General features: G+C 37.9%; 1 protein-coding gene across 11 annotated transcripts in view; it reads right to left on the minus strand.

Moving 5' to 3' along the window:
- Positions 1-5,958: 5,958 nt before the first annotated feature.
- Positions 5,959-20,483, minus strand: part of PPM1B (protein phosphatase, Mg2+/Mn2+ dependent 1B) — a 62,368-nt gene continuing 47,843 nt past the window's right edge. For 6 of the 11 annotated variants that reach the window (XM_055815987.1, XM_055815983.1, XM_055815984.1 and 3 more), the window contains 3 exons: positions 19,571-19,682; positions 15,496-15,553; positions 8,626-9,660 (listed from right to left, as the gene is read on the minus strand). In XM_055815987.1, coding sequence (XP_055671962.1) covers positions 9,355-9,660; positions 15,496-15,553; positions 19,571-19,682 — 476 coding nt within the window. In that variant the 3' untranslated portion in view covers positions 8,626-9,354. Of the gene's footprint in view, positions 7,787-8,625; positions 9,661-15,495; positions 15,554-19,570; positions 19,683-20,483 lie in introns of those variants that run through there. The other 5 variants (XM_055815992.1, XM_055815989.1, XM_055815990.1 and 2 more) reach the window with 1 other exon arrangement.

A 20,483-nucleotide genomic window follows, 5' to 3' on the forward strand; every position in this document is an offset into this window, starting at 1 on the left:
TACTGGTTTCAGAGTCGGACTGCCCGCGTTTACAGCCAGGCTTCAATTGGATTTCAGATCAAGTCCACATTGCTACGTAAGAAGAGCTGAAGCACAAGCAGGTACCAGCGTGTGGGCTAGACATCTGCACCCTGAACGCTAAAAATTCTCCTAGGAAACCTGAAGGTAAAATACAGCCGAGAAGCTTAAAATAGGCCTGGACAATCAATACCACAGACCCTGGAGAACAAGCTCAAGAACTGGTACCTCCCTCCTGTATGTTTTTCCTCACTGACTAAAAAATAAAACCACACAGGTGTTTCGGTTTTATTACAGACTTTATTTCTCTCTCCTCAGCTCGAGGAGTTGCTCACCTTAAAATTATTTGATAAAGGGAAACTGCAAACTTCGTCTTAAGAGAGGCAGATCACCAACAATTCCTGCTGAGCTTAAACTTTTTGCTTTAAAAACCCATTTTATGTACGCAGGCATTATGCTCTGGCTTTCTCTCAAGCAGTTCTGAAACGGTTCCCTCCTGAGCAATTCTATAGTTTAGCAGGAGTAACTAGCCAATGCGACTGTGTTAGCAGAATCCACTGAAAAGCATAAAATAGTAAAGAAAAGACTTCAAATCCTGTGCCAGTTACTCTGTTTACCTCAGGGTTAGATAGGGAAACAAAACCAGTCGGTATGTGGGCGGTAATAGCTGCTATCTCCATACAGAGTGCCATGGTTATTTCTGCAAGATGGAGGGGTTAATTTCCACAAGCGTTTCTTATATATAATTATTTAGATGCACTGGCTGACTAAGTAGCCTGCCATTTGATGCTATACAAATGCCAAGTAGCTTGCCAGTTACTTGATACCACATGTATTACACCAAAAACCATACAGAGGGGTGATTAAGCACCCTAACGTGCTAAGTGTAGGAAGAAATTTATTGTTAAAAAGTTCTCCTGCTTAACGCTTTTTCATTAAATGGTTTGTTACCACTGGAATTGGTCTGACGATGCACTTCGCCTCTAAAAATAACCTCATTACTTACAGAATCGGGGCCAGCTTTACACCCATGTAAAGAGGCACACGCTGTGGTTGTCAGTTTTTCCTTCGTGGCTGCCCCCAGCGCGATGGATAGCCTGACCTTTAACGCTGTGTTTCGTTCAGCACCAAGACAGTCCTCCCAGACAGCCCTCCCTTGGCGCGGAGGGGCTGGCAGGAGAGCCACGGTCCCCAGAACCAGTCTCCGATGCGATGCCTTTTACCCCAGGCATCCCCGAGAGCACGGGAGCTTTCTGCCACCAGCCTGAAGTCCTGGGGGGTGGCAAAATGGAATGGCGTGGGACACTGTGACACTGTCTGGGATTTTTTTTTTTATGTTTTAACGCTCTTAGTCCACTAATGGACTACGTGATTAAAGGTTAATGGCGTTATAAGCGCTGTCATTAGCTACTGCTTGGCTCATGTAATGTTTCAGGGGAAGGAGGCACCTAGCCCCTGCCCCCCGTGGGTGAGCAGCATGGCTGGCCTCCCCCACTACTTCTCATGGAAACAATTATCCTCTAATTCTTGCCGTTATCATAGCTCCAAGAGCAGCAGCACGCAGAGCTGCCTCCTTGTGGATGCCCTCCCCCTACAGAGGGTCAATCACTATCCTGTCACACATGCATAGGAAGTTATCTCAACTCCAGGTTTTTGTCCCTCCGGGAGGAAGCTCGCTCACATCTCTCGGATCACACCCCCCCATTCCCCCACCCCGAGGATATTTCAGGCAAGTCTCTGTCCGTTATGTGAGGCACGCACGCTCTCACAGTTCTCGTGCTTTCAGCTCTGCCACGCTATCTAGGCGTCCGCAGCGCCAAGTACAGCGGGACCCTAATCCACCCACAACAAAACTAGTTTGCGTTTCAAAGACAGATCTTCTAAATGTACGAGTACTGGAGGCTGAACAGAAAGACAGCCGTGTAACATCTTTAAGTCAGCAATAACACAAGACCCATTTTGTACTTATTTTTCTACTTTCTCTAAATTTCATCCAGAAGCTTTTATTTAATGCAATTCAAAGCACAGGGAGCTACTGAGACCATAGCAGAAGTTACAGCTACAAGACAGCACTTTTCATTCAGTATCCATGACAAAGTAGACCCAGAAGTTGTTGTGAAGCACCACGCTTAAAATAACCTCACACATTGTTTGCATTAGCAGAGTATTTCCTACAGCTATATCTTTCCAAATTAAATGCAGATTTAGGAGAGCTAGAAATAGTATCTTGGTTTGATTTCACACATTCTCTGCTCTCAACACGTAAGCGTTATTATTATTTTAAACACACTAGAAAAATAGATGTGCTTTACAAACCCAGACCAAAATCTTTATTGCACCATCAAACTTAGGTGTGTTTATGAACTGAAAATGACCATTGGATAAAAGATCAAAAAAAGAAAAATCTGAGGACATTCTCCAGTTTCTCTTAAGGGCAGCAAATTAAATACTATAGATTAATGTCCAAGATTAAGCAGACACCCACCTGTCTGCATGCAAGTAACCTGCCAAACCAAAACCAACATTCACAGAATGAATTTGAGGAGGATGGTGTTAAGAAAGTTTCCTTACAAAAATAATGGGAAGTATCTTTTCATTAATGCAACCAGACGTTAACATGTACATATTTAGTTCAAAGTTTTCGACTAACCTCTAAATATAGGATGTTTACTAAACTACATGTTCACCTCGCCCAAAAACGTAGCTAAAACACATCGATGTGGAGAGGCGTGTTCTTACCACAGTTTCTTTTTTAAAAATACAGTTCAGATTTTTCAAGAAGTTAGTATTTTTACAAGGAATATAACTTACCCAAACATTTTTGTGTAGCCTTTCTAAGTTCTGGACACTAACTCCTGAAAGTAGTGTTTTATCTCACAAGACACAGAATTTTCGTTCTATGAATTTGTCCAATATCTTTCACTTAAGCTTTGCAGCTCTTCCAAAATGATAAAAGCAGATCCCATTTCGTCTGACATAACCTTGCATAGAAGTCCTTTGAAAAATACTTGTTTGAAAACCCCCTGTAACCACTCCCCAAGAGAATCCAGAAGCCACCGGGAAAAGGCCAGAAAAAACAGTATTTCTGTATTTACAGGCCAGATGAACTTCCAAGATGATCACTTTGCTAAGTTTTAAAAGCAGGTGCTGATGCAATCACTAGTTAATGCCAATTCACGGTCCAGAAAAGCTTTTTCTGTTGCAAATTCCTAGTCAATCTGCATGTAGACAAATCAGGACAGAAGCAGGAAACGCTCATCAGTGAAGTCCTCAGTAATCCCAATCAGTCTTTAAACCTAGACATCACAGCAAAAGAGAGCTTCAAAAATATTTTTGAAGAAAGAAAAATAAGGTATTTCGGGGTACGTGACCTTGCAGACATTAAAAATGAAGTACAGCAGCACCGATTAAGCATGTAACGAAGTGCATGGTGGACATTACAGATGACCTGGAGGAGGAGCTAAACACAAAAAGGAGGCGCAGTCACGCTAAAATGCAAATGCCACTTGTCTTTTGATTAGCAGAGAAGCAGCTAGTTTGGAATATAAAACGGTACAAGCAAACCATAGGGCAGCCAGGTCTGTACAGCAACAGTCCGAATAAACGCGAGTAGGACAAGATCAGATGGGCACAGAGAGAAAGGGCTTACAAAGATGCGTGAGACCCCGGGAGGAGTTTCAGCTGCATAAACTACATACTTACCTGGATTATACTGCAAGAGTTCAGTGACCTGGGTTCGTTCCTGTGATTTTTGTCAAACCGCTTTCACCTCTGGGAGCATCCCATGCAGCTGCTCACCTGCAGCAGTGGAGCTACCACCCTCTGACTTCATTTTTATTTTAAAGCTAAGAAACAACTATAAAAAGCTAAAAGCAACATACCTTCAACAGACAATCCTTAAATCCATAATCTGCTTTTTAACTTAATGAAATTCAAATACTTGAAAGCTAAAACTGCTTGGCACTCTAGCTTTTTTGCCAGAATAGACCTGATACCTAACGTTAGGCAGCACTGGTTTTTGCTGTATCTTCCAGAACTAAAAATTGCCCACTAAAGCTTGGCTCAGTGCTGTAACTAATCTTGAGTTCCTATTGATTTTGGTTTCCATTGCAAATCTTTAAAGTGCCAAAGAAAAATGATTACATTTCTGGGGCTAATTTTGCCTATAAGATTTAAGCAGGTGATTACGGCTGACAGTATAAGAAAGCTCGCAGATGAAGCGATTGACTTAACCCCACTTTGCAGATGACACCAAGGAGCTACCCAGCACCGTTAGCCTGTGATGTGCTAAAAGAATTGGCATTTTACCCGTTTCAAGTGTATAGTTTGTTTTGATTTGGGTGTTGATTGGGGTTTTGTTGTTGTTGTTGTTAACTCTTTCACCTGAATAGCAACATCAGCATCAGATTCACCTAAGGGCCATGACAAGGATGAATATTTTGGCCAAGTCCTAGAACGGTTTGTATGCAGGCTCAAATAAGCACATGAAGATCGTGAAGAACATGAAGCACATGAAGTGAAAGTGTATTAAGAGGAGACTTTTATTGTAGTTAACATCTCATATGAGCCTTTTGAGAAGATCAGGATGACACCACTTACATTTGTATCCATTTCTTTATTCCCTATTCCATTAAACATGTTAATGAGGAACAGTTAAAACAAACCTTTATTTTGCTCAAGATTATCAGAGAGCAGATCTAAGAACTGACAGGGACTACTTAGTGTCTGTTACAGGAGAAGTCATAAAAATGAAAAGAATCAAGCTGAATTTGATGACTCGGAAAGGCCAGAGATGGAAGAGATACCCAATCATTGTTCTATAGAACTATCTTTATGTTAGTTACAGGATGGCAATACAATTAAGATAATTTTTTTAATATAAAAAGCATGTTAATTGACAAGTTATGGCAAATACGTGAACAAATTTTATCAAACATTCAGACTTCCCACGCTAAGAATACAAAGTTAACAAGCACAGTTATTTTTTTCCAGGCTGCTGAAATCTGAACAGTATTTTCATTAAACTAAAAACATTATTAGAATTTGGAACCCAGTGGATGTATGAATGGAAAGTCATGCTGATTTAGAGGCAAAAAAGGGGTCTTGGTTTTGTTGTAGCTGTGCAAACTATGGTCCTTCTCTTTGAAAAACCTATGTGCACAAACCCTATTACTTCAGGGAGACTATCCACATGATAAAAAAGCCTACACATGTAAGTGTTCACAGAGCCTGTGGAGTACAAGCACTCTTACCAGTGGAACGGGGTATTACAACTGCAGTTCATGAGAAATGCATGCAGGGGTTATGCGGTCAAAGCAGATCCAACAAAAAAGTTCAAAGAACTTAAGAGAGCTCATAGACTCAAAAATTTACAGGTTGTTCTTAGACACACCTACTCCACGATAACACTGCCTATTCAGACAGGTTATTGCCATGCAGTATCAATAACACGGAGGATTTCATTTTCCTTTTCCACCCAGCTAAACAACTTCATTAGTAAGTTTTTTTAAAAAAAAAAAATCAGTAAAAAATTTAATATGAGAGTGTAAACATTAGAGAAATTTCCATCCAAAACACGGCACAAAAGCAAACCTGTATAGGTCTAACTTCAGATCTTGAAGAAGCAAGTTAACTAAGAAGTCAAGTTCAATCTGAATTTTTAGACTTTAAATGAATACCCTCCCGTAGCTGGAATAAGACTCATCCCAGCTGAACTGGGGATGGATTTGCCCTAGTAACTCTAGATGTTGTTTGTGCTCTTCTGTCTCACAGAGAAGCCCACTTTGAGACTTCTGGCTTATTGTGACAATGCTGCATTCGCTATAGAACACACACAAATCCATCACTAAGACACCTCATAAATCCTATTTGGTTACCTTTGTATACAGAACACCTGCACCATCCTGAAAAATCCCTCTCAAGAAAATATAAAGCATATCACACTGTTTTAGCAATCCTTTATTGAAGATAACAAGTTGGTTATGTTCACTGTATTGTATGAAACATCACAATATCATACTGGGAAGGTACTATCAGTACAGGGTTGGACCAGAGCGGACAGTCTGAACAATAAACCATTTTGCATTCTTCATTCCCTATCTTTTAACAACCCCAAAAAAACCAGTAAAGGGACAAATACCTGTTAACATCATCATTTAGAACACTTTAACTTACAAGGCTAAAATCTAATGAATAAATAAAATATACTGTGGCAATAATCCTCTCTAGACCAAAAAAATCAGATACACAGTGAATCAAAATGATTGGGAAAGCTGGCCTTCGGCACCAGTATGAAAGAGCGTGTGGTTTTTACAGACTCACCATGGGGATAAAGTTACAGAAAAACACCATGAATTCCATTTCACACAAAACCAGTTGATGACTGTCATTAGCTTAAAACTACACACAAGGGCAATTACATCCTCGCTGAAACACAGTTTAAACAAATAGGAAAATGTTTACAAGGCATCCACAGCATGTAAATCATGTACAGATGGATACATTCATTGTTTCCCCTCCCCAATAGCTTTTATTTTAGATAAATACTTTACTCTTCCCCGTTTTCAGCATTTACTGGACTCATTACATGCACAACTCAAAGAAGTCAGAAAAAAGTCAAGGTTATTGCAAAAATAGAATTAAACTAAGAATCTTCAAGTACCTTACATGACAGCCACTCTGTACCATGCCCATTGCTTATAAAATGAAAGGTCGTTGAACCCATGAAAATATCTCTAATATTTTCTTAATTTAAAATAGATAATTTTAAGTGTATTTATAGTAATCTCAAAGTGATAATTTGAACTTTGAAAATAATGCAAACAATTAAAAATTATACCCATATTACACAAGACTTCTGTCCGTATTTTAAGCTGAAAAAAAAAATCAAAAAACTATAGAAAACCACATATAGAACAAAAAAATAATCACAATTTACATTATAATAAAGGCAAAATTTCAGCATTTTTTAAAAAACCTGCAGCTGTGAGAGATGTCAAAGCAAGTCACTACTAACTATAAATTCATCAGTTTGGTTTGTAAAGATTTTCTCTAGCAAGAGTTTAAGGGTGTGTTGTACACATGCGTAAAATTCTTACTGTTTTTAGATGCCTAGAATCTTCATATATTATTGCCAAATACACTTATCTTCAAGCAAGCAGTAGGCAACGTATCACAATTTGGACACCGCAGGGAAACCTAACGGTCTGGTAATACAGGTAAAACTGGAAAATTAAAAAAACAAAAACAAAAAACAAAACACACATCTGATAGCGTATTGCCCAATTGAAATTACTTCCAAGCCACAGAGCTGCAAAGCCTTCCAACTCGTTAAAGTGAAATAAGTAATGTCTCAATTACTTGTACTCTCTCATGCTTGCGTGTTGCACGTTTCATTTCGCCACAGTGTATCTTCAGAGTACACCTACGATCCCACGTACCTCAGGTACATTACACCAATCTGCTGAGAGAATCACTCCTTCCTTCCTTAGGGCCAAAGTTCATTACAGATGTAATCAGTATGCCTGAGGCTGGTAAAAATACTGTAGTACAGGCAATGCTAAGAGTGGCAAGATCAGAAAACACAAAAATGAACAAATGATGGAAAATTCTAATATCTTTCTGCCCATTTCACAAAATGTTGGAAATCCACCAGAATTTTTCCCTTGTATTGAAGAAAACAGATTAAAAGTTTTTTTCCCCCTTTCAGAATCAAAAGCATTTTAGTAGATTTGTAAGGCTACCACGGATCTTCTAGATCTCCAGCACCCTACAGGAAAAGAAGAGGAGAAATATTACTACTCACCAATACAAATGAAAACATTTTTGTTGCGCTTTGGATTGCAGTGGTATAATTAAGAATACAAGCTTTAGGACAGGCTACATATTCCTTTTTTCCATACTTGCCCACTTCCACCCACAAACATTCTCTGTTCTTCAACTTCATGAGGGAATTTACTTTTATAAAACACGAATCCAGTAAAGCTACTATAGCACAGACTTAAAAACAAGTATTAGCTAAAATTGTACTAAATCATAGCTATCAATAGATACCAATACATCTACGGACTACTTAAAAATAGCTGAAAAATACTAAGGAATTGGGCTCTTCAGGTATTCCTGGTCTGCAAGAAATTCCCAAAGGCTCTTTTTTGTTAAGGCAGTGAAATTTGTACCTATTCTGAACAAAGATATCTTCCTGCAAGTGTGATATTACGAACTGACCACTGATACAAGAATTCAATATTTAACTTATGAGCAGATTAGTTACCACCGCTGTGAATTCCCAGTATTATTACTGATCTACCCAAATGCACGTACACATCCACGGGTCTACACCAAAAGACACAGAAAAGATTTGGTAGGAAGTAAACTTAGGCAGAATAGCCAGGTTATTTATTTATTTATATGGCTGATGTTGAACTTGATCTTGAGAAATGTTGCCCAAATAGAACATTATAGTCAATGTGACAAACCCAAAGTTACTGAAATATTTGTAGAAACGAATGAACATCTTGAGTTATTATCAGAAGCTATGAAAAGTTTCAAGCCATGTCAGAATGGTAGCATTTCAAAGAAAGCTTAAAAGAGTCAATATGCATAGAGACATTATTCCACAGCATATTCTTTATTTTCACTTAAACACAAATTCTTAGAACTTGACACTAGGTACTAAATCTAAGTACATTTTCATTTCTGGATATAAGTTATGCTACAACCTGGGAAGTAATAATACAGTCATCTAGAAAAAATTATATTTATGATGAACAGTGGATACAATCTAAATTGGAAAAAATCTTAACACGTTTCATGAAGATTAAGTGACAACCTGAAATGTAATAGCTTTTGTAACTTAGTTGTAATATAAACTATACACAATTCAAATACAAACATGCAGTAAAAGATGCTGGGGAACAAAAAAGACTGAAAGTTTTTTATAATTCAATTTGCACAAAAGATACAATTAAGATGTGAATTACTTTACAATTAGCAAACATATACCATCAGGATTACTATTTTTAAATGTTCTTAAAAGAAAAGGTTTGAAAATTTATTTTTGCATTAGCATGTTAGATTCCTATTGTTGGTGTCACAGGATTAAAAAAGAAATCAATCTCAAATGGGAAATGAACTGCTTGCTACACAACATAAGATGCAATTACTATAATACACTACAGTAGTTGAACTTCTAAGGAAGAAAGAGCTTTGTATAAACAATCTGTACAAATAACTGAAGTAAAACCAAACAGACTTTAGGATAGATGTGACAAATGTTGAGATATAAACAAAGGAAAATATGCCAAGTGAAGCGAAGCGTTAAATCCGCTATGTAAAACATTATGTCTGTTTCTCACTCATCTCATTCATCCCTGAATCTTCGTTTGAGCTCTGTATTTCAGCAAGGAGATTCCCAGATTCTGTGTGGGTGTCTGGTACGGGGTCACTGGGTCCAGCAAGAGTATCTGAAGTAGATGCTGCAGCTGATTCAGCAGTGCACTCTTCTCCCTGCATCTTAGCTAGCCTGTAACTAGTCAGCATCTCTTCCAGCAGGTGGCGGTAGTTCCCCCTATGATTAATTCTCATTTGCCTGAGCGCTTCCACCAATTTTCCCTGCGTTCCACTTTCCTCGGCATCGCCAGGGTCCTTTTTTTAAGATTCAAGACCCCAAAAAAATCAGTAATTAAACTAGAATATTTTCTAACGACATTTAAAAAAAAAAAAAAAAACAAAACATTTTTCCTGATTGAGAAAACATCAGCTTTGCTCTATTTTAATATAAAAGACCTTATTAGCAACATACGTCTTAGAAAAGTATCATCCATCTTTGTCTACTTAATACAACATAAAGATTTAAGAAATGGTATCTATTCAAACAGCATCTTTAATAATTTCAATTTATTATGAGCCTGCCAGTGTCAACATGGTACTTCCCATTAACTTCATCTTGATTCAAATTGTCTTTTGATGAACATAGCTGATATTCCCCACAACTTTGGTCAGCTGTCAGTGAAAATTTGAAATTTACGCTTCTTTAGCCATCAGATCAACATACTTCGTTGTGAATTTCTGCACAACCAATAGCAACACAGTTCCATGAAAAACTTAAGGAGAATGGATAACTCTACTGCTAGCAATTTAACTGAAGCATCACATCAAAATAAACGCTCAGAGTGTTTTAGAAAACAACCCCTGATTTTTGCATGCATGATGCTGCCGTAAAAGAAACTAGCAGCTACCTATCAGCACCAGGAGCGGCGGTGTTTGAAAAACATGAGATGCCATTTTTGGCAGATATGTGTATTGCCTAGAAAAATTAATAGCTAAAACAGTTATTTAAAGTCAAATCTAACAACCTACAGCACAAAATCGAGTAAGCAGCGCCGATTAAGAAATGAAGGTCAACTCTGCAAACAACTATTTCGCCACAAGCCTCCAGCTGAAAAAAAATGGGGGTTTGTTGGGTGTTTTTTTATGTGACAAGACTCACACATCTGTTAGTGCTCTGACACTGGTACTAGGTATTTTAACTTTCAAAGTGCTAAAGGAGAACTGCTGCTTTAAGGGAATAGTACATTTTAATTATTAATATCTAGTAAGTTACCAAGCCAGACAAATGGAACTGTATCTCTGGAAGCTGGCAGATTTTGCAATACATTAGAGGCAAAATCCAGACTGCCTTGTTCTCATGCTGACCTCATTTAATTGTCATCCAGTCCAAAAGCTTCACAAGCTACAAGTACTGCAGTCACTCATTTACAAGCTTAGTAGCAGTATTAAGACAGTATCTTGGGTTCAGTAAGATTTTGGATGTTGTAATTTTTCTTGAATAGAAGCCCCAAGACTCAATAGCACAGTTTAAGTTAAAAAGGGGACAATTTTAGCACAAAAATGAATGTTACTACATATAATAATATCCCTCTAAGCTTACTCTATTGCTTAGACAGATACTACTTCCACTGTGGTTTTCTGGTCTTAGTCTGAGATGTTTTGACCCCCATGTACTAGCATTTTCAGATTCAGAGAGCTCTTCAAGGGCCCAGTGAGGGGAAGCAAGTTAAAGAAGGTAGCGTTAATGTAAGACATGGGACTGGTTTAATGCCTCATGAGCACAAAGTCAGTGAAAACTCAGGGTATCAAGATAAGGCTACAGGTGTATCCTATCTCTTAGAAGTTTTGACAAAAAAAACCCAACCAAACCATTCCTCCATCCTATCAGTTTTGCTCCGAAGCTGACATTAGCAAACATACAGCCTGAATCTCCACATTTCACAAAACTTAGATTTTTAAAAATTCTTTTTGGCAGACTGAAGTGAATAGTTTTGCTGCCGTGCAACACTGCAGCGTAAAGGCAATAAGCAATATCATAGCAGCCCTGACTCCTAAACAATTCAAATGCTAGTAGGAGTCAAAGTAACAGTGGTGTTAGCATCTGATACTCAAACTCACACCCTGCTTTGTACCAGGTTTGATGGCAGGCTATTTTCTGCTTCCCCCGTCTCCCTCGGTGCTAGCAGACAAGAAACACCACAAACAACAGTGAGACAGAAACCGCCTCATATACTACACACTACATGTACACTATAACACAGATTTCTCTCTAAGGATGTGTGGCTAGAACAGGTCCCTGAAAACTATGATTACTGTGCAAGTTAACTTTTGTCTTCCTTCATGTTCTAATTCACCTCAGCGCTACTGAGCATAAAAACAAGAGTAAGTTTGGGCTAGCTACATTGAACACGAGCATTCACGATTTTTACAGAAGTTCTGCTCTGTTAAATTATATATATAAAAAGGGCTACTACATATTAGGAACAGGATTTACAATGTTCAAGGGTGTAAGAATTTTGTCCGTTTACATTTTTTAAATTATCTGTAGCAGCCCTTAATCACATATTTGATTTAGCTACATGACTGGTTTCAAACACGACACTCAAAACACAGTTTTAAACAAATACCATTGAAACTATTAACACAGCCACTGTAACCTTAACATCGTTCCCTGTGTTTGAGGATACATGTAGACCCAAGTAGCCTAACTGCAGAGCACCCTCCTAGTCTTCGGAACACATTAAAAAGAATGGTTGAAGAAGCAGAGCCATTAAAGAAAGAGTAATATTTTAACATGTTAATTAGAACAACAACTCAGTGGTATTGGAACATTAGTGGTAGCAACTATTTAGCTATGAAGAAGTTCTTTTAAATTCTCTTTAAAGATCTGAAAGCACCAGGTTCCAATACGTAAGTTTTCTATGATTTTACTTGCACTTCTAAACGCACAAGCCACAACATCTTCAGCAGAAGTCTCTCTGCTCAAACACTGGCAATGTTGTTCTCTGTGAGCCCAAAGCAGGGCTCTCTCCAGCCCTGGATTTACAAAATACTCACACTCTACTGAGATACTTCAAAAAACCCAAACAAACCCAAAATCAAACCACCACAACATATGACTGCTATATGCTGAAGCCACACTAGTGATCTCTGAACACTACTGTAGTAAGGAATCTTTCACTTCTCACTCTCTACATAACAACTCCTTATTTAGGCTGTATGTTAAGGATTCTCAGAACACACACATGAAGAATTGGAAGTTACTCTACAATCACCAGCTTGGATGACCAAAAAAAATTATAAAATCCAAGCAGAACACTACCTGACATCTTGAGCTTTGTTTTTACTCAGGACTGTGATCTAGAAGAAGATACCACCTTGGGCTGACTTATATACTAAGAACTTACTTACAAACCTATTATTATCCAGTTCACACTAACTCAGGGTAACTAGCTTAGATTGCTCAATACTAAAAAGTATATTCTTCAGGAGGAAGTAATTCTCAATGGCAAGTGTTAAATCTGTTTGGTTTGGGTAGTTTTTGTGGGTTTTGGTGTTTTTCAAAATTGTTACTCACGTGCATTAATATTTTAGTAACCAATTACATTATTAACTTGTCAAGGTAAAAAGAGTGGTTCTAGCCTTATACAAAATCATCAGATAGAAATGACTGTCACAGGCAGATTTTCCAGTTAGCAACAGCAGCATTCTGCACTGTGCCCACGCTCTAACAGCATACGTGCACCGTTGTTCTCTGCAGACTCAGCACCTGTGTCTGTAGCTCCTAATTTTTCATATGAAGACCCGCTCTTGCGTCACACTAGTTTAAATAGGGGCATTATTAGTCAGATTTCAGGCTCACTTGGAAATGTCATCATTGGTATGTTTCCTTCCTACCTTTGCTTCCTGTTTAAATGCGAGATGTGTAGCAACATTATCACAGTGTGTAGACATTGTGGAGAGTCTGATGTTGAGTAACTGAACACCTTCCTGCCATTTCACCCCACCTCCCCATCCCCCCAACCACTAGAGTATGCAGTTCAAAAGACTAAGAGATCACCACATACATACTTGGAACCAAGTAAAACTAGCAAGGAAGTCATGTTCTCATCACCTCAGAGATGTGATTCCAGTTAAATTAATAAACATCAATCCACTTAAAGAACAGTAAGATAACAATTCCTGCTTGCTGGGAAAGTGCAAACAGGAATTGCAACCTTCACCCAGTGGCACATCCTTCTCTCTCAGTGCTCTGCGTGAGAATCGCTTAGGATGGAAAGCAAAGGTACTGACTGGGAAATGACATCTTGCCACAAGATCAAACTAAATTTTAATCCAGTGTACTTCAAACACATCATTCAAATCATTACCAATATTTGCATTAAATACTTTTGTAAACTTTGCCTTCTATTGGTAGAATGGAGTATACGGCTCACATCTATTAAAGAAGCCAAATTAAAAGGACTCGAAACAACTAGCCAGGGATTCTAATAGCAATAAAGGTCAAAACTATTAATGGTAGTAAGGGTTACAACTATATTCTTATAAGAGTAACTTGCATATTTAGTTCAGTTACTTTGTTTTATTAAATTATAGTGGATGACATACAGAAATTTCTTGGAAGTAGCCAATACCCAAAAGGCTGCTGTATGTTAGAATTTTCAGCAAGCTTGTATGACTATTGAAAGTAAATTAGGACTTCGAAAAGATGCGTCATAAGTGCAACTATGGCACATGGTATTTCTAAAAAGTTACCATTAGATAAATTTTTTTCTCTTAAAAAAAATGACCAAACAACTTACAAAACCTATGCTACAATTTTCAAATAAACCACTTTCACCAGTAACTTTACCCCAAAAGCAGGAACAAAACTACGGCTAAACATGAAAAGTAGTAGCAGGCTAATAGAGGTGCAGAGTTTCCTGAAGGGCTAAAGAAGCTGAAAAGAGGACACTTTTGTCTAGCTTGTTTTGGGGGTAGTGTCGCACAATTTGTTGAAAGTTAAATCAAGAATGTACACTCATCACTTACAAACTAAAAAACAAACAAACAAACAACAAATCCTAAAAAATAAAAAAGTTAAATATACAAATAGAGAAGAAATCTCTTAACAGAACAGTGGTCCCTTCCACCTACACAAGCTTTCCAATTTAAGAGAATAAATCAAATGTAGGTAGTCAAGAGAAGATGAGAGTGGGAAAAACAAATGTGGCCATAGTCACAATCTCAAGGCGCACAACTCATCATTTCAATGTATTTAAAGTAAAAGTTGACATCTCCCCAACACCATTTATTCTAATGACTACCTAAGGACCTTGTAGCCATCTCAGAAGAGCAAAAATGTCAAAGGATTTACTAGAAGATGAATTGTACCTTCACAGATTAGTTCACAAAATACTAGCAGTTATGCTTGTTAGTTTTTAAGATTTCCAAAAACTTGTTTAAAAAAAAATATCTAGCCACATTTGATATAAACACCAGTTACTACTCTTTATGCTAAAGAACCACCTATCAGGTTTAAAGTTATAGTAAATGATAGTTTTAACATACTATTTTAAATCCAGCTTATTAGGAACTGAGCAGAAGAATGTATGTCATTTTAGGAATCAGAACTGAGGTAAACTAAAGTCACTTCACACTTGCCTTAGACCACGGCACATAGGATATTCAAAGGTAGTGTAAACTCTAAAAAGGTAGTCAATATTATTCTTGTTATCTTTTAAATTCAGTGTACCAAGGTCTTCCACACTTACAGAAGACAAGAAGCATGCTTTCCGTTCTTGGACTATATTTCTGGTCAATAAACATCACAGCTAGTTAAGTAATTGATATGCTGACCATAATTTTTGACAATAATAAACTATAACTTATAAAAATGCTGCACTGTTGCCTCACAGGTTTGACTGACAAAGCAGTAGTCAATTAAATGTTTGAAAAGTCTTTCAGAATTGGGCGACAGCTTGCTGTCTTTTTGAGGATGAAATTCTGCATCAGATCCATCCAAAACAAGGTCAAAATGAACTGTATGCTACAATATTTTTTCGTGTTTATAACACTTCATTAGCAGTGATGTACATTTTTGCTTCATGTTTGACACTACTTTGATGTTCTCATTAATAAAGAGGTGTAGCAATCGAAATGGGAACTTACCCCCTCATTCTCTCTGTGTGGATTCAGCCTACTATACACAGCTTCAATAATATTACGCCTAAAAAAAAAGGAGAAGTTGTAAAAAAATTAAGCACAAAGTATTTCAAAACATTGAGAACTTAAAAAGGTCTGAGCACAGTAATAGTTTCAAAGCGTTTAAAGAATTTTGCCTTTAACCTGCCTCTTAAAAAAAGATGAAGACCACTCTCAGTGTCTATTCCCTTTCAATATGATGTTTGGGATTTTGCAGTACATCAGGTTTCGTAAAGATTAAGCGTGGCAAAACATTTTTTTATCTCCCCACAGTCTACCTCTTTACACCTTTGGAAGTTCCAGCCGCACAATCAGATTTTGCCAAGAAAATGGTTAAATCTGTATTTTGCTTACTATAACAAAATTCTTCAGGTTTGCTGGTTTTCTTGCTTTATTTCTGGATGTAGAACTTGAAGACAGTTGGGATACAGGTTACTACTTGCCTAAGAACTTTTGAAGCGTGGTGCCCAGAGTACACAAACCTCTGAGGTGCGTTGTCCGGTGTCTATTCACATCGAAGAAATTAAAACCTAAATACCACTAGCTAGACTTTTTTCTGGTAGTGCCATCTAAGGCCACACCTTCACAGGCAGGCAAAATAAGCACAAAAAGCTTTTTTAAAAAATAAAACCCATGGTACAAATAGACTTCTGAGAAGAAAAAAAAAGTTACGTCCCTACATCTTCACCTTGCACTAAGAACTGGGGAACGTTCAGATAAATATGATCAAAGTTATGGATAGCTTCAACAAAAAAACCTGCTACATGAACTAAGACCCTGAAGTCTGGAAACAGCCAAGATTATATATACAAATGATGCCTTACAGAACGTCAACCAACTGTTGACTCTTCCAAACAAAGAGCACAAGGGCATCAGATTAAAGACAGCAGCAAATGTCTCACAAATACATATTGATGACTCTTGATGCAACAGAACCATCTGCCCCAGAATATTGGGGATGCTAAAAGTTTCATGAGGCTCCTTCTGAATATATTTAACTTCATGGAAGAAAACTTTTAAAGTCACTAATCACAAACTATCTCAAGATCAGGAAGCACCTCAGCTGTAAGAAGCTGAAAACAAAAATAATACTGATAGGGGAAGTTTTATATTCTTCCCTAGGCATCTACATTCAACTGTCCTGTGGAGAAGACACAAAACTAGAACAATTCTTGGTCCGGTCCAGTATGATGAGGCTCTTAGCATTCACACCGTGGAAGCAAAAGCATATTCAAATCAGAAGAGTGCAGTTTTTGAATGGAATGTTGCAAGTGTGGCCACTTCTGAGACAAAGCAATAAATCAGGTAGTCTCAATCTAGTGTCCAGAATCAGAAAATATTGTTCCAGCCATGATCCTGCATTTAAAATAGTACCTACTAAAATACTCAGAGCTCCGGGAGAGGATTTGCGGACCAGTGAATGCAAGGGATAGTGCTTCAAATCTCATGACAACTACTAACCTGCAACACCGAAGAACGAAAAGACATTGTGCTATCATGTGTTCAAAAGCAATATACATCAATGATGAAATTGGCATTTAATCAAGACATACCACACCCAGACAAGAAGGCAGGCACAACAGATACACCTGAGAACTTGAGGCCTCAAGACACCCGTGTTAAGTAGTTTGTACTTGTTCACACACAAAGGTTTTGGGTTGTGTCTGAATGAGCTCCCAGAAGGAAGTTCCGAATTAATTTTTGAAAGTGTCGCTATTAATTTATGTCTGATATCAGAAGTCCTCTGAAGAACAACTTCTCCAAGGGCCTATCAGTTAAAGTCAATGCTTTACGAAGAAATCTAGAAGAGATGCACAGCTGAACTAGTATGGAATACATCAGCACTGATGGAAGATTTTCCTAGCGAAAAGAAATAATCTTTTTGCAGACACCGGAAAATGTTTTCTCCATTTTGTCCCACATTTATTGATGGTGGAATGGCATGATTTTGACCAAATGTCTGTACTGCAGAGAGCAATGGCACCTCACACCAATGTAATAGAAAACACCTAGACAGTTCAAGCAAGGCTGCCATAGAGCAACAGCCAGCCATTGCAGAGGGTTTAAATCAGACTTACAACTCGGGCCCTGGGGAATTTCTCTGCCTTTTCAATTGACTTTTCTTTCTTCAAGTGGTGTATTTATCCATGCCTTCCTTTCACGGGAAAACTCAGGAGCAAGATGTTCAGTGCAAGTATTAATGCCCAAGTGACACAGTGGCTCAGGACTTTTGTTTTCTTCAGCGACCAGTGACCATTCTTTTGGCAGCATTTGAAGTTAGTGGGGGATCAGCGTCAAACAGAAGCCAGCCTTTGAAGAATAAGATTTTAAAGGATAAGACACCACCATTAAGTGCCTGCAGCAGAGTTGACACCTTTGGATCTCCAGTCTCGAAGAACAAGCCAGTAGGGACTTCTACACACGCGAGATGTTTGAAGTAAGCATACAAGACCAGTAGAAGCAGAGCTACTTTAAGGTTCCTAAGGTATGCAAACATACTCTAGTCCAAGTAACACAACATGGTATTTCTCCAGCTCGGACATACTAGTACCCAGGAGCACCTGCAACTGGTGCACAAACAAACTCTTCCTGCAACCTGTGAGACAGGACTTGGAGTTCAAACAGAAGGACAAAGTGTGAATTCTTCATGTCCTTGTAACATCAAAGGATAAGGATCTCAAGACAAAGAATGCTCTTTTGCTAGGACAAAAGCCTGAAGTTACATGGTATGTGGTTTTGGGTTGTATAGTTGTACTGTTTCAAAACTTCCATTCAGGAGCTCAATCCTGCAAGTAAAGTTAACTAAAATATATCACCGCCTGTCTCTGTCCCAAGTTTGAAGGACAAAACAAAACAAACAAAAAAAAGATTACTGAATACTGTATGATATTCCCTTAAAAGAAGCTGCAGGTACACGTCCTGAAGTCAGTTTTCTGTAAGACAGGACTTTTGAAAGTCAAAATGGAGAGAAAAGCATCGAAGGGCAAATTCTAAACCTAAGCCCAATAAAAATGTAACCTGGGTCACAATAAATTAAAACAGGATTTATATGCAAAGGTTCCAGAATAATAAAGCAGTACATGATGCAATTATTAACGAACAAAACAGCAAAACACACCAACTCATTCAGCAGTTGGGAGGCACTAAGAAGAATAGGCACACCACAACTTCTCTGAATGCCTAGAATGCACAAATGGAGAAAGAGGCCCAGAACATACAGGTAATTTTTTCAAGGCTAGAAAAAAAAAATAATCACGGCAAACAGCGCTCATTAATAAGTGCATGCAATAAAAATACACATATACACAAACGTTCAGAGGATAAGACTTCATATTTTGAAAAATACAAAGATTTCAGAAGCAACATGACCTAAGCCAGGGAGCAATAATGGGTCCCATTGTTTGGGGAATTCTATATGAACTGTTTATGCGAGCCTAAATTCTGTTAATGGAAATCCTTAAAATAAATGTTTTTAGAACATCACCATTAGTCTCCCCAGAAAACCAAATTTTGAAGGTTTATTCCAATTAAGTTTTAAAGGGCATATCCTAGTATAATATTCTTGCTTATTTAACATTCAGTTTAAGACTAAGCAAAGAAAAACAATTTTCCTTTGAAATGTTTGCTGAACAAACAAGCATTGACCCAAACTTATAATAGACACTACACGGTGGAAGGAACATGACATCAGGAAAATTGAGCTGATATTTTGATATTCTGGTTACATTATTGATAGTTCTTAACAAACGTAAAGCAGTAAAAAGCCAAGACAAACTTTTTTTTTCTTTTTAAACTGGCCATATGGAAATAGTGAATTAGTACGTTATGTACCAGAAGATGATAAATCTGTTTCCCCTCACCATTCTGGAATGGGAACAGTCTCACAAACATTCATGTAGTACAAAAAGTAAACTAGCTTGAAATACAAAAAACAATTTTTCTTCGAGTATAGCTATTACAATAAGAAAGCCTTAAAACATTTATTTAGAAGTATTTGTTTCAGTGAACTACACAATTCAAGAAATTCCAATACTGTACTCACTTGCCAGCTAAGCCACCTCCTGGTGGTAAATTAGGGATATTCTCCGCAGTTAAAATACGAATAACATGAGCAAGATCAGGCATTCCTTCTTCACCCGATTTTTCCATAATTTCTATTTTAAAAACAGAAGAAGTCCTTAGATTACTGAATTAATACCACCCATTCCTTAAGACACTAAAATACAAAATGATATCACTTTAACAGAGACATTATGAAAAAGTTACATGTAAACAGGAAAACAGTCTTTACCTTTTAGGTAAACAGTCTTTGTACGGTAGAACAGAACTATCTAAACCCATAGCCTGTCCCTCCATTTTGCTTCTAGCTATCCTCTCTCAGAGAAACTCAGAAGCAGCCTGTGGACGGGATGAAATACCCTGGAGACAGCAGCCTGTTCACCTTCAAAAAGAGGACAGCTGGGAGCCTGTTCGTTACCTCTCCATTGCATTGCAACGCATACTCAGAAATTACATGCCATAAAGAAAATGCTTCCCAGGAATTCAGTCATTGTGAGTAACACCTTGTATTCTCAAAAGGCCTGAATCTCCAGTACATAAACACCAAGAGCATCATGCAATGAAGAGGAACATATAATGGCCCATTATCACTCAAGTGGCCAAAACAGACTATAGACCTAACAACAAATAATACTACGGTATTCCATTTTCAAAGCCTAAGTATCACACAAGTCCAGTGCTACCAAGTTCTGCCTTGGAAAAGGACTGCCTAAACTGAAGTCAGTCTTCACATGTTCTTATTCATCAAAGCTGCTATAAGGCAAAAGCATAAGAGCTGCAAATACATTCACACAGGCATAAAAATACCAGCTTCCACTCCTCAGCCTCTAGTCATTCACCTACTACCATGGCAGAAAAAGGTTCACCAAGTTATCTACAAAGAGTAGTTGTATACA

Source organism: Falco peregrinus, chromosome 11, assembly GCF_023634155.1.
Source record: "Falco peregrinus isolate bFalPer1 chromosome 11, bFalPer1.pri, whole genome shotgun sequence".
Taxonomy (NCBI): domain Eukaryota; kingdom Metazoa; phylum Chordata; class Aves; order Falconiformes; family Falconidae; genus Falco; species Falco peregrinus.